General features: G+C 33.9%; 3 protein-coding genes across 5 annotated transcripts; 2 read left to right on the plus strand and 1 right to left on the minus strand.

Moving 5' to 3' along the window:
• Positions 1-237: 237 nt before the first annotated feature.
• Positions 238-1,434, minus strand: LOC127905795 (agamous-like MADS-box protein AGL62). The gene has a single exon (XM_052455942.1). It carries the CDS (start codon positions 994-996, stop codon positions 523-525), a length of 474 nt encoding a protein of 157 aa, XP_052311902.1. The 5' UTR covers positions 997-1,434; the 3' UTR covers positions 238-522.
• A 2,765-nt stretch (positions 1,435-4,199) lies between these two features.
• LOC7468561 (inositol 3-kinase) lies at positions 4,200-7,784 on the plus strand. Of its 2 annotated transcripts, none has more exons than XM_024609163.2 (2): positions 4,200-5,306; positions 6,531-6,773. In XM_024609163.2, the coding sequence occupies exons 1-2, from the start codon at positions 4,437-4,439 to the stop codon at positions 6,627-6,629; spliced, it is 969 nt and encodes a 322-aa protein (XP_024464931.1). In that variant the 5' UTR covers positions 4,200-4,436; the 3' UTR covers positions 6,630-6,773. The 2 variants fall into 2 exon arrangements, with proteins under 2 accessions (XP_024464931.1, XP_002314103.2); XM_002314067.4 differs by lacking the exon at positions 6,531-6,773 and adding an exon at positions 6,862-7,784 and having other exon boundaries at positions 4,207-5,306.
• Positions 7,785-8,877: 1,093 nt separating this feature from the next.
• LOC7468560 (SMR domain-containing protein At5g58720) lies at positions 8,878-16,953 on the plus strand. 2 transcript variants are annotated; one of them, XM_002314066.4, is made up of 11 exons: positions 8,882-9,744; positions 10,472-10,497; positions 10,903-11,025; positions 11,914-11,993; positions 14,110-14,342; positions 14,586-14,662; positions 14,776-14,832; positions 15,649-15,716; positions 15,799-15,905; positions 15,999-16,069; positions 16,490-16,953. In XM_002314066.4, exons 1-11 carry the CDS (start codon positions 9,129-9,131, stop codon positions 16,610-16,612), a joined length of 1,581 nt encoding a protein of 526 aa, XP_002314102.4. In that variant the 5' UTR covers positions 8,882-9,128; the 3' UTR covers positions 16,613-16,953. The 2 variants fall into 2 exon arrangements, 1 of the variants encoding a protein (XP_002314102.4); XR_008060060.1 differs by lacking the exon at positions 16,490-16,953 and having other exon boundaries at positions 8,878-9,744; positions 14,756-14,832.
• The last annotated feature ends 26 nt before the right edge of the window (positions 16,954-16,979 follow it).

Raw genomic sequence — 16,979 nt, forward strand, 5'->3', positions numbered from 1 at the left:
TAAAAGTTCCTGTATAAAAAAGAAAAAAAATTATAATTCATGAATTTTCTTCATTTGAAAAACAATGGAAAATTAATTTATAAAGAAAAAATATAAATTTTGGTGCATGTGTGTGTATTGTAATTGAATTCATACGTTAGGCACACAAGATAAAAATCGTAAGTAAACAAACAAGACTCGATAGATTTCGAATTTCTTCATAAACCTTATACAGGTAATAAACTATCTTATTAAAAATATATTAAAATAATATATATATATTTTTTATAAAGTTATTTTTAACATTAACATATGAAAACAATTTAAAAATAAAAAAATAATTTATTTTAAATAAAAAATAATTTAATTTTTAAACAACACCCCATCACTGCCTTCATCTGGGTGAAGTCGTTTAGAACTCCCCCCCACCTTGATGGTTTCTATCAGCAAAAACAGAAGCGTTCGGATCATTTGCAAGGGAATAGCCTATTTCTGGTGCCTGTGAAGAAGAAGCACCATCATTGTTCTTTGCGATTTTATTGGTCATTTGTAACCTTCAAACTTTTTTTCCAACTCAATCAGATCCTTGAGGTCAAGCTCTTCAATGGGAGCATCCCACCAGCCCTTGCTATCATTTTCTTTTCTTTTGCCTTTTAACCGGTGGCTTGTTTCCTTCTTCTCGTCCAATTGACGTTGCATTTCATCATATTTTCTGGCCAGTTCTTCAATCCTCATCCTCCGGCGAGCCTCCACAAGATGGTAAGTGCTATCCATGCTTGATGGATCTTCAAGAAAACGATTAATAACTGATTCAACCGAAGGATGACCAAAAGAGAGAGGCTTACCTGATGGAGAAAATACTATAACTGTAATTTCTGCCCCCGTTAAAACAACCAATTCGCTTGCATTCTTGTAAATCCCAGATCTACGCTTTGAGAAGGTGATTAATCTATCATCTTGATTATCAATTCTCTTCAATTCCACCTTTTGCCTTCCTTTTGTTTTCTTGGTTGCCATGGTTAAAAGCTAGGACACAGTAATAGAAATTAAATGCATTAAATGCATGATGACACTATATATAGAAAGATGAACTTCAAAGAATTAAATGCTATAGGCAAGGGCATTATCATTTCAAGTTGTAAATTTCCATATTAAACCTGCACTCGTAATACATATATGTATTTGGTTTGCATCTTACAATTTTCCAATTCCAGAATTTATGATAAAGTAATGTTAGGGATACTAGTTTGTTTGGGAAGGAAATGAGTGGGAGGGGAAGGGATAGGAGGAGAGGAGATTGGAGGAAAAAACTAATTAGTTTACTTTTGAAAAAACTGTTTAACATGAGAGTAAATTTGTGTTCGTATTTCAGCATATAATATATAAAAACGTGTTTTGTCGGAGAGAAATAAAAATAAAAAATAAATTTATTTTTAGAATATTTTTAAAATAAATTTATGTTTTTTAAAGATAATATATATATATATATATATATAACCCTCGTAATACTGAATAAAAATAAATAAACTAGAAAAACTATTCTTTTTCGAATAGGAAAAGAAAACTAGAAAAAACATAATAATATTAGAAAATAAAAATAGAAAAACATAAAATTAAATAAAAAAAATATTTATTTTCCTAAAAAACTTATACATTAGTCTTTTTGGGTTGAAAAGAACTTGTCATTGAGTTTAGATCTCGGTTAGAAACTGTTACCCACCACAAATATTTTTTTATGTGCGGTTCATCCTATCATGGATCCCTAACACGTTTATACGGGTTATCTTATTATGAGTCCCTAACATAACACCCTTAAACATGGATACCTAATACAATATATTTGTATTGGATGTCTTATTATGGATCCAACCACTGAGATCTTCAATAACAACAACCATTACAAACAAAAACAACCATTATTTCTATGATATCTTTTTTTCTAAAAGAGAGTTTCCTTGTCCCCTCCTACAAAAACACGTCTTGTTATGCAACATTTTCCAAACATAGTTATTCAACAATACATAATAATTAATCATCAAGAATCAGCGAGCTTTGATATATGTCTTCTTTGATCTTTAACTAAAATCACTAGGAATTGTTAGACTATAATACCAACTGAAGCAACCAAGAGTGAGGAATAAAAAAACTTGTTAACCCTCAAAGACTAAAAACACTATAAATATAGGGAGATAATCAAAATATTCAATTTTATTAATCTATATATCAATTTTCCAAAAGAATATTACAACCATTTATATATATATATATATAAACTAGAAAATCCTAGTAATATTGAATAGAAAAAATAAACAATGTAAACTATTCCGGCATGGCAAAAAAAAAAAAAAAACCTAGCTTGGCTCCATATTTGAAATCGCTTTCTAACCTAGATTTCATCAATTCTTTCTTCTTAGGTTGGCAGAATCATTCCCTTTTCTATGTCTCTTTCTAGCACTAAAAAGCTTGCTAAGATAATAATAGCCTTCTTTTAATTAATCATTTATGTATCCTATTACACATCAATGCTCGTTCTCCTACATTCATATAGTAGTAATGATCTATCTTATATCTAGAGCATGAACAAAAATTTAATTTAATTTAATTTTATAATTAATTAATTAAGATCAATTGATGTTTTGTATATGCAAAACTATCTGATACAAATTGATTATCAATTTACCTATCTGACCTTGTGTTAGTGAGAAAAAAAGAGCCTTGCTAATCACTCTTCTCTCTCTCAATTCTTCAATTTGACGATTAACCTATCCTCAATAATGCCCAGACCACTACTACTAATAAAACCAAAAAAATTACAATCAAATACAAATTGATCAAATAAAACCCCAGAAAATAATATGAAATTTCCATGTCGAGAAATAAATGGCCAAAACAAAATGGCAGATGATCTCATCAAATTCATTCCAGAACTCCTCTAGTGCAAAACTCCAATGCAGAATAACTTGTTTTTTACCAGAAAAAAAAAAACCTCCAAGAATATTTAGAGAAAAAACCCATAAAAACTCTCAGCAACAATATGGATAAGTACAGAGAGAGATAGAATCGGTCTGATCATGTCAAATCAAGCCTAGAGACAAAAAAACCAACTGGTGTCGTTTTATTAATCAAGATAGAAAGGAAAAAAAAACGTGTCCGTTAAATAAAAAAACCCCTGAATCAAGAACTCTAGTTTCAAAATCAATGGAAGCCAAATCAATTACGGCTTTTATCAAATAAATTAGGAGAAAAGAAGAAGAAAGCGTACGTTGATTTACTTGCGGTGGATTCTGGTTTGCATGTAGAAAAGAAGATACCCTAGATTTCTTTTAGGTATAGTGTTTTATCTTAAAATGATTCTCTCTTTTTGCCGGCAATAAAGAGAGAAATGAAGAAACGAAAAAAATATAATCACGAGGGGTATAATTTAACTGGTCAATTTCTAAATTTATTCTTTAAAGATTATTGGTTTGAGTCTCACAAATCTCAGGTCCATTAAAGATTTATATAGTCGTTAACTTTAGGGCCCATAAGATTAGTCGAGGTACGTGCAAATTGACCCGAACACTCATATTAATTAAAAAAAATAAAAAAATATAACCCATGTAACGTTTTGTAGTTGTATAGAATTGATCAATCTTATTCTATTCTTTTTTATGGAATAAAAACATTTGTCTTATACATAATAAACAATAATTTTTATACTGTTTGAAAATATATTAAATAATTTCAAAAAAATAATATATCTATCCAGTACATCTTTATCTAATTTACTAGCACTTTCTAAATCACAAAACAAACTTAAAAACTTTTTCGAGACACAAACTTGTAAAGATGTGTCTTTTATATTATTACATTATTATGGTATATGCATTAAAAAATTAATAAAATTTATTAGATACTAGTTTTGTTGTTGCTTGGAGTGTGTTAAATATTATTTTTTTTAAATAATTTTTATTTATAAATATATAAAAGTAATATTTTTTTATTTTTTTAAATTTATTTTTTATATTAGCACATCAAAATAATAAAAAAGTATAAAAAAATTAATTTAAAACTTAAAAAAATCAAAATTTTCAAGATATAATCAAGATTCCAAACACCCCCAATTAAAAGAAAAATAAAATAAAATTAAAAATATAGAGGAGGAAATTTTTATCGAGAGTGAACACAATTCTCAATATCCCACTAGAATTTAATAATAACACCATCATCATCCACCCTGCATCAATACCTTTCAATATTTGAGCGCTTCAAGACAAAGAGTTCCATCCTCGCCTCCCACCAAAATAAACAGACAGCGATATCTCTCTTCTATGTTTGGCGCGCGTCCTCTTTCTTTCGACACATAACCAAAGCACCCCATTTTTGTCTCACTCCTTCATTTCTCATGATCTTTCCTAGTTTAGCTCTCTCTCACTTATGACCTGCAGACCATCAACAATTACATCAACTTCACGACAATGGTAGCAACAGCAGCAGCAGCCCACAAACCCCAACAGCAGCAAACCCGTGTTTTGATTGTGGGCAATTACTGCCACGATGTTTTGATCCAAGACGACACCGTCAAAGCCGAATCACTTGGTGGTGCAGCCTCTTTCATTTCCAATGTTGTCAATGGAATGTCGATTCCTTGTAATTTAGTTTCAAAAGTTGGGGAAGATTTTAAATACCCGGTTGATTATACCCCAATTGTCATACCCACTTCAAAAACTACTGTTTTTCATGCTTATTTTGATCTAGGTATTCTTGAGAATGGTCATCAAGATCGGGTCTTGAAACGGGTCTGTGCTTGTGACCCGATTCGGCCATCGGATCTTCCTGATGTGAGGTCCAATTTTGGAATGGCAGTTGGTGTTGGCGGGGAAATACTTCCCGAGACGCTTGAGAGGATGATTGAGATTTGTGATGCTGTTTTTGTTGATATTCAAGCATTAATCAGGGTGTTTGATAGTGTTGATGGTACTGTTAAGCTTGTAAAGTTAGAGGAGACGGAATTTTATTCGATGTTGCCGCGAATTGGGGTTTTGAAGGCGTCATCGGAGGAGGCGGTGTTTATGGATGTGGAGGAGGTGAGGAAGTGGTGTTGTGTGGTGGTGACCACTGGGAAAGATGGTTGTAAAGTGTATTGGAAAGACGGGGAGTTGAGGATTTCACCCTTTTCGGCGAATCAAGAGGATCCGACCGGTGCAGGGGATAGTTTTTTAGGCGGGTTTGTGGCGGGGTTGGTTCAAGGTTTGGCTGTGCCTGATGCTGCTTTGTTGGGGAACTTGTTTGGTTCTCTCACTGTTGAACAAATTGGATTGCCTAAGTTTGATTCAAGATTGTTGCAGGTTTGTTTCCTAACTTTTCTACTGTTTTTGTTGCTATGGGAGTTTGTTTTGATGCTCTAGTTGCTGGTTGATGCATTTGCTTTGTTGTGGAATATATCTTTTGATTGGAAGTTGTTTGATATTGTTATGAGAAAGTTGGAAACAAAAATCACTTTTGAAAATCATAAATGAGTGGGATAAGTTGCTATTGAATTGTCAAATGTAATTTACGGTGTGAATTTTCGGAACGAGCATTGGCTGCATGATGCTGGAGAGGGAATTTGTGAACAGCTATCTTTTGTTGAGAAATCATTGCCTTTGAAATCTTTTGCAGAGAATAAATGTGGGTTCTTTCAAAAGTTTTTTATAAGAATCTTAGCTTATAGCTGGACCCCAAATTCCATATAATTCAGTAGGGCAGACTGCAGACTGAAGCCATCACTTTTAGTATCAATAGATTGTAGATATGGAACCCTGAAGGGTAGCTAAACTGATCAAGCCTGGGGTTTGCTCCCTAATGGTCACGAGTTCGAGTCCTTTCAGGGTCACTGGAGGCTTACATGGTCGTTAACTTCAGGGCCCGTGGGATTAGTCGAGATGCGCGCAAGTTGGCCCGGACACCTTAATGATAAAAAAAAATAGATTGTAGATATGGAAAGGGATGGTAGCTTTTTTAAAAATACATGATGCAATGCACGAACTTGGTTCTTCTTGGGTAGATCATCAAGTTACTTGAAAGATGATGGTTATATCAGAATGCTAGAGAATCAGACACTTTTTGTGTTTGATTTTGTGTTATGACATTTTAGCGTATGGTGATAATTTGGCTTACATACAAGTTGATTATTGTTATCTAATTGATTCGAAGATTTGTTATGCACCTATTGAAAGATGAGTAGATTAACAGTAGTAGCAGTTTTTGGCATAAAGACAATGATTCTAATAATTTGCCAGTAATAATCTAGAACCAGTCTCTAAAAGAAAGTAACAGTCTCATCAGGCATGTTACTACAGTATTCTTAAACTTCATTCCTGCTTGACCATTGGAATCTTAGTTAAGAGCATTTCTTCTGCTCTTTATATTATTTGCTTTTGAAATGAAATGGTTGTTCTTTCAAGTATACATGAAATTTTGTGATTATGACATGACTCTTCCCAATATGCATGACAGACGTGGTTGGTTTCTAGGAATCTGCTTCTTTTGAACTTTTTTACTGGCAGTTAAGCTAATAGCTTTCTAAACAGGGTGGATGTTTTGGATCAGAAACCACGGCAATTAATTTTCTAAATTTTGGGAAGGCAGAGATAGTGTGGGGTATCGTAGAAATTTTGGTGTGGTGGTAGTCATAGGCTCTTCCTTGTCCACAACAACCCCCCCCCCCCTCTCACTTGAAATGAAAGAACCACTCTCACTTGAAATGAAAGAACCACAGTAGGAAAATATAAATATTTTCAATGCTACAAAATGAATTGCATGAACTTTCGCCACTATTCTGCCATATCTTCGATCTCTATTTGCAATAAGCTGGGTATGTTTTGTTGAGGATTTTTATTTCCTTCTGTTTTCTCTTTCTAGAGAGTGAAGGATGAGGTGCAGAGAAGGAAAATGCAGTGTCTGCATTGTGAGAGAAGTGATAATGAGCTGGATTTCTTGAAGCCAGTTGGGCATGAACAGTTCCACGCTTCCCTTGGTTCAGCAAAATTAATACCCCCATGTTCCAGTCAAGCTCGTCCATGGACTCCATCAAATTCTCCCAAGGAGACGGAGCAGACTCCTATTCCACATTACACGGCGCAGGCTAAATTATTGGTTAACTCTGTGTATGAAGAACCAATTCAAACAGTTGAGGGAAAACCATGAAGTGGATGGGGCACGAAACTGCTCTTCCCCTTCACGTTGTTCTTTTGTTGTAATCTAATAAATCGGCTAGCATAGATATCTCTTTTACAACTGAGCGCCTGTTGTTTCTCATTTGGCCTGATATTAGAAGAGCAATCCAAATAAAAGCTGTTAGTGCCCGTAAAGTAATAAAACCTACCGGTGAAAGTTTCTATATACTGTACTTGCTGGGTAGTCTCTTTCTGTATAGCGGAGCAGCATGTAAGGCTATTTTTCTTGTCTCCGTTGATACGGCACGACGATTTTCCAATTTTGGGTCATCAGGCGGTGTTAAAGTTTGGAACTTTGAACACTGGATCATCTTGCACCAGAAATGTAGTTCGAGTTTTCCTAGGTTTAAAACTAGTGCTCCTGCAATCCAAGGTTCGTCCTTGATCCGTGTAGTGGTAAACTAACTGGTCCAGCTTTGTTATGTCTTTGAAGCTGTCGGCGGAAAGAGATGGCCACGTTGTGGAGATCTGCTTCTCTCAAATCAACATCCTTTGGGTTGTTGCCAATTGTAATGGTCCCATAAATATTGTTATTCCGAAGCACTAGATGTGGCATCGATAACATGTCACAACAATCCTTTCATTATCTTTCAATGAGCTTTATCTTTACCTTTTAGGGTGTCTTTACTTTCCAAAAATGTTTTTTTTCTAATATATTAAAGTATTTTTTTTGTCTTTAATATTAGTATATAAAATTTATTAAAAAATATTAATTTGATGCTTTGGAAATTAAAAAAAATACTTTTAAAACACATTTAAACTCAATTTCAAATAAAAAAAATAAACAATAACATCTAAATTTAATAATTTTTCAAGTAAAAGTAATAAATTATTATCTTTGGGTTGTTGCCAACTTTAATGGTCCCATAAATATTGTTAATCCGAAGCACTCCATGTCACAATACTTTTATTAATTTTTAATGGATTTTCTTTTGTGTGTATTGTACAATACTTTTAAAAAGTATTTTTAGATTAAAAATATATATATATATATATAAATGTTTTTTTTTAATATAAATACATGGAACCTATCAAAAAGTACTATAATAAAAATTAGGCTAATATTTTTTCAAGTTAAACATATTTTTAAACACATCTAAACTTAATTTCAAATAAAAAAATAAACATAACAGATGTTTTTGTAAAATCATTTAAAAAATATTTTAAAAAACATGTTAAAAAACAAGAATAATAAAATAGATAATGAATGATTATGATTAAAGTAATGTGGAATTCATAATCGAATGTTTGCGATTTTGGTTATTCTCAAAAACCATAAAAGTGGAGGAGGCACACCACGGTCATCTTGTAAAGAATAAAGAATATGGTTGTAGTTATTTTTAAAATATTTTTTATTTAAAAATATATTAAAATAATATTTTTTTTATTTTTAAAAAATTATTTTTGATATTAACATATTAAAATATAAAAAAATAAAAAAATATTAATTTAAAATAAAAAAAATAATTTTTTTTTTTTTTTTTCAAAAACACTTTTAAAATAAAAAATAAACATTTCTTATTCACATCACCTACAACACACTCAACTCAAAATCCAACTTACATAAAGAAAAGAAAAAAATTAAAGCAGGAGAAAAGGTAAAGAAATCCATAAAAGAAAAGGAGACAAGACAATAATTGAGCGTGTGTTCAAGGACCTGTTTCAAGAGCGTGAGGTCAAAACGCAGCCTTTTTAAAAGAAACAGACCCTAAGAAAACGCGCTGTAGCAGAGATTCTGTGATGCTAATGCCATGCCTCTATAACCGACTTGATTTTTCCCTCAACCTCCACCTTCCCCCCCCACTCTTACTGCGGTTATTTTCAGTGAACCTCTTCTTTATCTTCTCGCCCGAAACCCCCCTTCTCTCCTCCCATGATCTAGGGCTCCCAAATAATCAAAATCGCCAATCTCTCTTAAATCTACTCCTAATTTCAATCTCGAAACCCTAGGATATGATGCAACAACACAATAAGAAGAAGAAGAAGCGATCCGCTTCACGTGCCTCTAAACCCATCTCACTTGACGGAGGTCAGGGTCAACAATCGCAACGGCAACAAAATCCGGAGCAGAGACAGGAAGGAACCAAAGTAGTTGAGGCTTTAATGGAAGCATTTGACTCGATCTCTGTAGAAGAAGCCGAAGAGGCTTATAGGGAAGCGAAGGGAGATATTAACAAAGCGGCGCAGATTTTGGAGAATTTCATGGAAAATAGTGAGGATCCATCGACAAGTTCCTTTTCGAGTGGGTTATCGGGTTTTGGTTTGGGTTCGAGCTCGAGTAGTAGTGCGGGTTCGAGTTCGGCTTCAAGGGATGGGTTTTTGGAGGGGAATTTGGTGAATAGGAAAGGGTTTCGAGGAGGGAACAAGCAGAAGAGAGTTTTGGCGGTTACGGGGACGGTCTCGACGGTTTTAGGGAAGGAGTATGTTAAGGCCAGCCCGAGAAGGGATTCTATGAAAGCAAAGGACTTTGGGAATGGTGTTGTGGAGAAAGAAGAGGCGGAACAGTTTTTGTGTTCGATGCTTGGTAATGATTGTGAGCTCAGCATGGGTGTTGTTAGAGATGTTCTTTGTAAGTATTGACCCTTTCTTGTCTGTAGCCCTAGAGTTTTTTTTTAAAATTAGTTGAATGATTAGTTTCTGTCAAGTGAACTGTAAATATGGATTTGTTGGTTGATGTTCTTGTGAAAAATTGAAACGCATAGTAAAATTTGGGATAAAGGAGTGTGTATGGATTTGGTATGAATTATTTTTGGTGTTCAATGTACTTCCCTAATGTGCTTTGATTGGATACGAAGATAGTAGAAGTAGATGGTGTAAAAGTTATCCACTGACAAGTGGGACTGGGGAGTTTTATCCTGGTTACTCGTGGGAGTATTTTTAATGTTTGCCCTTGGCGTTCATATATTTTGATTGGTGACTGCTAAATGTTAAAGAGTTTGAGGGTTTTGGGTTGGGATTGGGAGGCGAAACTTTGGAGTGTACTAGAAGCTAGTATTCAGGTTGTTTTTAGTTTCACTGATTTAAACTTAGTTCTCAACTGCAGTTTTTAATGGTTTTTCTTACTTAAGACTTTTTTTGTTATTTATTTGTACCACCGTTTTACTCAACTAGAGTAGTCTCAAATCTATTATATAAGTTTGTGTGTGTATTTCAATCATGTTGGTAACGGGCTATATAATCATGATGTACGTGTATATACAGATCTCATTATTATTATTATTATTAGTTAGTGGAAGGATTTCATAATTAATTTGTTATTGTTGGACAACACTTGACTTGAGATCTTGATTTGGCAGGTCAGTGCGGATATGATGTTGAAAAGGTAAGGAAATTGTAATTCGGACTTTGTTCATATTTTTAGATTTGGAGTCAGTTTTTCTTCCCAATATCACTCCTTATGAAAGTACCATCTCCATTTCCTTCACCACTCTGTACACCAGGATTACTTCCATTGCCTTCAGCATCTATACTATGTTCATATCGGAGGGAAAATAATTATGCTTCTCTGAATAATCTACCAATGCTTTTGACATTTGGTTGCAGTAAAGCACATGAAGCCCAGAGTTATCATAGTTATAATCTACCAATGTTCATATCTCCTTAAAAATGAGCTGGTTATTGAAATGATAGTTTGTTGCTGTTGCAACTTGCTATTCTACTTTTATGTCTGTGGAGCACTGATTCTCTAAAATATGAATTATGTTTTCATATGCTTGTTATCCTTCAGGCGTTGGATGTGTTGCTTGATTTATCAGCTTCCTCCCATGAACAGTCAAGAAGTGGTAGACATGTTAAAGATTCTGTAAACTATAAAGAAGATGCCAGATTTCTTGCTGAGCGCAGTGACAATGTAAGTGTTACCATATGTGTTGTTTATTCTGTTGGAAATGCTGGCTAACCCACATTTCCTGTAACACTGCTGATTCCTTTCCTCAAGGGAACTTTCGGTTGGTTTATGTGCTTTAAAATTGATTTCTCTCCCTAGCCTTTTCGGTCTTAATTATTATCTTTGGAACCTCACAAGGTCATAAGAAGCTCGTAGGTGTTTGTTTCTAGAGTAGTTCTGTTGAGGACATGATTATTTTTAAGGTTACTGCTAGAATTGGAATTTGATGAGGTTTTTCTTTCTTTCTTTTACACTAGGATGATTGATTCTGAAAGTAAGAAGAGGTTGTCAATGGTGCATTTGTAATTTGTGAAATATTCTTATCCCATTTGTTTTTTTGATCTCTATAGGTGTCTTCTATGTGATTTGTTCACAAATGCAGTAACCTCCATCCTTCTGTTTTGTTCTTTTTCTATGTCCCTGTATTGTCTTCATTAATTTAGCATGCAGGCTTCTAAATGTGTAGTTTTCATGACAATCACACTGAATTTTCAATGCTATTCCAATTAAATACTGATGTACGTTCAGTTCTAGCCGTTAACAAATAACCAAATATTAACCATGCCCTTTTTATTAGAAAAGAGTCCTAGTTATATTCTTTCAGCATTCTAGCTGCCCTGTGGTATTTTGCAAAGAGGTAAATCTAGGGCATTATAGCCTAGGGATTCAACAGCTGATATGAAGTATATTTTTTTTTGGTTGTCTTCCTGTGTTATTTTGTTTAATCAAACAATATTGCAAATGATACATATTAAAAATTTCTAATTGTGATGATTTGTTTTTCAAAATATGGAAACTTGTGGCTTTGGTTTTCGCTATATATATATAGTGATCATTTTAATTTTTCAACAGTCGACTGATGTGGCTTCTGATTGCACTTCCCATTCTTCTGAAAGTGAACTTCAGGATAGTGTTTGGGGCTGTGGTTACAGGTAATCCATTCTGTTGTTATTGTTGTTACCACCATTGCTCAACTAGTTGCCTTTTATATTCTGATATGCATATTGTGCATGTGTGGGTAGGTGTGGATATGAGTGTTGGGCCATATTTGCCATATTTCAAGAGTAACTATTAAGTCACAATAGTAGTATTTCTAGGAATTGTTTGGTACTCCTGATGTCTTGTTCTCTCACCCACAAAAATGATAATTACATGTTGGTTCCACTTTTATGTGAGTGAAGGTGAACTACACTTTGAGTGCCGAATAATCATAGCATTTCTCTTGATTAAAGTTGTAACAAACAACTGTTGGGACAACCATTTTCTGGGCTTTTTTGTTGCAAGAGGTGTAGCATCACTTGCTCTAGCACCCACTATTAGACACTCGGCCAATTAAAACATCCACATCACACCTCTCTTCCCTTGTAAAATTAGTAACTGACTGTGGTTAAATAAAGTGTAAACAAGATGATTTTTGGAAGTATGAAGTCTCGTCCTCAAAACCACTACTTTTACTTTAGAATCTGTCTTTCAACTTTAGATTTCTCTTCAACTTTGCAAAAATAATTTATCTCATGTTTCCTTATTGTTTTGGAACAACTAAGAGCTCTTTTAAGTAAACCAGATAGAGATAATTATATTAATAGTAGTATTGCAGGTTATACAAGATGAAAGAAATCAAACATTGAATCGTCCTTGTCTAAATGCATTTAAGTTAAATTTGTTTGACCAAGAGAATAAAAACCCAGAAAATAAATGACCCGAATGAGGTTGATAATCTGTCAACTTTACCAACAGAAAATGCATAAATCGTGATATTACAAGCAAATTTCTTGCAGCAATAATCCAATATTAGCTTCTTCATAAAAAAACACATGTATTTCAATCTAGATCAAAGAAATTCGTGGACACTTTTTTCAAAATCCCGCAATAACCCAGTAAACAAATTCACAGGATTCCAAAGTTGTTGGTAAAGGGTACATTTAATTATCAACCAAAATAATGGAATCTGCTATAGGGAGTTTTAAGAGAGAAAAGGTGAAGGAGAGAAAACTAGAACAAAATTAGGTAGTATAACTTAAATTTTGGAAAAGGTTAAAAGTCAATGTGGGTTTGTATCGCTTGTTAACATAGGAATCTACTATGTGCAGTTTCCAGTTTTATTAGAATGAAGAAGTGTGATGTGTATATTTTAATTGGCTGAGTGTCTAATAGAGAATGCTAGAGTGAGTGTTACTAGCATTTCTCTTGTTGCAAATTTTCCCTGAGCTTTTAGCTAGTAATAGTAAAACTGTTGTGGTGGTAAAGAACGTTTCTTTATGGTGTACCACTTCAGGGTGTCTTCAGAGGATTTTTTTTTATGCTCGAAGGATTGGAGGTCTCTTCTGTTCTGCTGGCCCTCATCTTAAATTTGTTTTCTTTTAGTTTTTAATCTGGTGATATTTTTTTTATATTAAAAACTGCATTTCTTTTAACTGCAAGTATTAATAGAACTGATAAAAGATGTAGAAAAGTTATCCTTTTAAATGGAAGATTAAGTGTTTTTCTCTTGTCAGTGGATCATAGCCTCCATTTATATTTTGTCGATTCTTGTCTAACATTCTTAACAATCGTGTCTTACATTTAATGTTGATTCAACTTTTTCCATAAAAAAACCTTAAACGTCTTTGTTGGATGCACTCAGTCATTCTATTAATGTTAATGTTAATGTTAATGTTAATCAGATACATCACATTTTTATTTAGAAATTTAAGCTTAATATTAATCAAAATTCAATGTCTAGAGCATGGATGTAATTATAGCATAGGATTTCCAGCAGCAACTGAGAGTAACTGTTTCTTTTTCTCAAAATAATGAAAAAGGAAAGAAAAGGAGAGGGCCAAACTCATGCAGAATGTTAATCGTCACTTCCCAGACGATAGGATGATAATTGAAGACTTCTGAAACTGTTGACCTCAATAGAGCATGTATCTGCTATTGTTGAATGTGGATCATTACAAATTGCTAAAGAGAAATCATTTATTCAGACACACTTGAACAGATAACTTGTCATTGGATCAACTGTAAAAGGCACCTAATGCAGAAGCTTACTTGTTTTTCCCTTTTTAGGAATTATTATCAGGCCCTTACTAGTTTCGAAGCTCCATCTTCAACTACCCCAATAAGCAATGAGTCAAATCTCCCTCAAAAGGTTTTGGAATGTTTGTTCAATGTTCCCATGAGTTCTGAACATGAACCAAGCACTATGAATTGGAGGAATGTAGTAAAGAAAATGCAATCACTGGGGCCTGCTGTTGATGTCTTTCCATCTATTGATGCACTTCCTCAGCAGAATAACTATGGTATTTGGCATTGATTTTTATTAATTTTTATTCATGTTATTTGTAGTTCTCATGCTTTGTAGAATCATTTCTTTATCCACTTTTGATTTGCTTCTGTTACCATTTTGCAATTTATCAATCTACTCTGCAGACAGCACAACTGCAATTGACAAAAAGAAAACTTTAAACAACTGTCTTGTTATATGTGGATGATTAAATTTCATCAGGCCTTTTTCTATACCATTACTTCTCTATGAATTGTAGCCAATGGTGAAGAATATCATCTTCTTAGAGAATCTGCAAAGCGACACTGGAATTCAAGGACCTCATACTATCAAAAAGTAAGAAGATTTCCTACTTACAAGCTCCACAACATTAGATGCCATATAAGAATTTAGGTCTCTCCTTTTTTATAACAAAATCTGTTTCTGAAGGAAGATGAACTTTTCTTCAGGCTGCAGCAGCATATTCAAAGGGAGAGAGGGGGTATGCAGCTTACCTTTCAGATCAGGTGAGTCAGCTGCTTTAGGGAAGAATATTTGCATTTGTATTTTAATGTCAACATCCATATTCCATCTTCTTCTTGGTTTATCCATTAGGAGTTCTTATTTTTGTAAACTAAAAAGTCATATAGTGTCTGATGCATGAAATGAATTGAGTGGTCATGGAGAAAGTCCTAAATAATTGGGGTCTGCTACATGGATTTGTTTGTGTCATCTAGCTCGATCATAAACCAAATCCATCCCAATTTGATTTTAGATCCTTAAATATCACTTTCCCCCATGTTATCTTAGGTCTTCCCCATCCCCCCTCTCTTTCCAGTGACAACTTATTACTTCTTTGAAAGTGATAAGGAGTACTATTATTGTTGGACTGCCTAGCCTATCTTCCAATTTTTTTTGAAAAAATTCTAATGGTTTTTTATTTCTAGTGACATCTGTGATAAAACATTATAAGATGCATTTACTATGGCATCTCCTTTTAAATTATATAAATCTTTTGGTTTGATTTTTTTTTTTTTGGCAATTGTTTTTTCCATTATTTCATTTGGTTTTGAATTTTTGCTTGTTAAAGGCACAGAATCATGTCTTGCATGTCATACAAATTTGTCAAAACAGGGTCATCAAGTAAGCTGTGGTTGTCAACTTTTCTTTTGTAAACACCACCCACCTTTTTCATTTTACTTGTGGGCTGGGTCTGAATGCTGTTGGGCTGTGTTTGCAATTATGTTGGTGGGTTACAATTTAGATTCCCAGGATATTTATGTACATCTAACTGGTGAGATTTGTGCCATAAATTGTTGACTTGCTATCTTTGATTTGGACAGGGGAGGATACAAACTAAGTTGGCGCAGGAGGCAGATAAAAAGGCAAGCCAGGATATCTTTAAAGCTAGGTCTGTGCATGAAATGATTCGTTATTTTTCCAACTCTACATTTATTGTTGTATATCGACCATGATTTGCTAGTATTCTGCAGAAACAAGGGCATAACAAATGTCATAACAATTGATTTGCATGGGCAACATGTCAAACAAGCAATGAGGGTTTTGAAACTTCATCTTCTATTTGGAACTTATGTGCGCTGTAAGCATCTTCCTGCACTTCCTTATTTCTATGCAGACTTACCTCGATATTCAATTTTGCTGTGTGTGATGAATATTTGTCGTCTGGTCCCAGCAATTCAAACTCTCAGAGTAATCACAGGATGTGGGAGTCGTGGTCTGGGAAAGTCAAAAGTCAAACAAGCGGTATGGACTCTTCCTATCCCACTTCCAGCTAATTTGCTATCTTACATTGGAAAGTTAGTTAGTTAATTGTGTTTTCAAGGTTTGACGTTCTGAATGTGGCAATGAATTACAAAACAAAATCCATGTCCTTTTGTCTTGTATTAGTTTGGCTCCTGATTAATGTGGTAGCAATTGCCTTGTTTATTCCGTAACATGATGGGTTAGCCTTTGTAATTCTCATGTCGATTTGTCACATGGGAAAAACAATGTACTACTTTACCTCTGTAGTTTTCTTCTTTCGTCTTTGACAACATTTGACTTTGGGAAATATTGGGATGGAAGAACTGAAAAGCGAGTTTCTGACATGCAAAAGCTACCTGCTGAATCATCTAGGTCTCCTGCATTGACAATATACTGTATTTTTCTGTTTAATGAATGTAGGTCACAAGACTCCTGGAGAATGAAGGTATTGAATGGAGTGAAGAAAACCAAGGAGTGTTGTTAATCAAGATTGATGGATACAAAGAGTATAGCTTTCCAGATATAGATAGCGATACTGACTAATTGTATCCCAAGCTAAGCAGTCGAGCACACAACAGGTTTTCTCGTTATATTGGTTAACAATCAATAGGGATTCACGGATCAGGTACTGTAAAATGTTAAAGAATAGGTTTCAGATGTTAATATCCATGCAGTAGCTCCGTTCCTTTATGGAGGTAGGTGAAAGATGAGCTAGACTAGGGTGTACCTAAGCTGGTAGCTTAAGCTCCCCTTTGTGTTCTGAACTTGTATTGAACCCTCCCTTTCTAACTGTCATTGGTAGATTATGCTCAGGGATTGTAAGTCATAAATTGACCAAATTACTTGTTCTTATTTAATAGAGTTATTGGAATTTCACAAAACAATCTTCTGTCTTCCAAGCTTGATTTGC

This window comes from Populus trichocarpa, chromosome 9 (genome assembly GCF_000002775.5).
Source record: "Populus trichocarpa isolate Nisqually-1 chromosome 9, P.trichocarpa_v4.1, whole genome shotgun sequence".
Classification (NCBI taxonomy): domain Eukaryota; kingdom Viridiplantae; phylum Streptophyta; class Magnoliopsida; order Malpighiales; family Salicaceae; genus Populus; species Populus trichocarpa.

Excerpts from the sequence above, each read along its gene's own strand:
- LOC127905795 (XM_052455942.1), bottom strand. The coding sequence starts at position 996 with ATGGCAACCAAGAAAACAAAAGGAAGGCAAAAGGTGGAATTGAAGAGA.
- LOC7468561 (XM_002314067.4), top strand. The coding sequence starts at position 4,437 with ATGGTAGCAACAGCAGCAGCAGCCCACAAACCCCAACAGCAGCAAACC. Across the intron at positions 5,307-6,861 it reads TTGATTCAAGATTGTTGCAG|AGAGTGAAGGATGAGGTGCA; the intron begins GTTTGTTTCCTA and ends TTCTCTTTCTAG.
- LOC7468560 (XM_002314066.4), top strand. The coding sequence starts at position 9,129 with ATGATGCAACAACACAATAAGAAGAAGAAGAAGCGATCCGCTTCACGT. Across the intron at positions 9,745-10,471 it reads TGTTGTTAGAGATGTTCTTT|GTCAGTGCGGATATGATGTT; the intron begins GTAAGTATTGAC and ends TTGATTTGGCAG. Across the intron at positions 14,663-14,775 it reads GGACCTCATACTATCAAAAA|GCTGCAGCAGCATATTCAAA; the intron begins GTAAGAAGATTT and ends ACTTTTCTTCAG.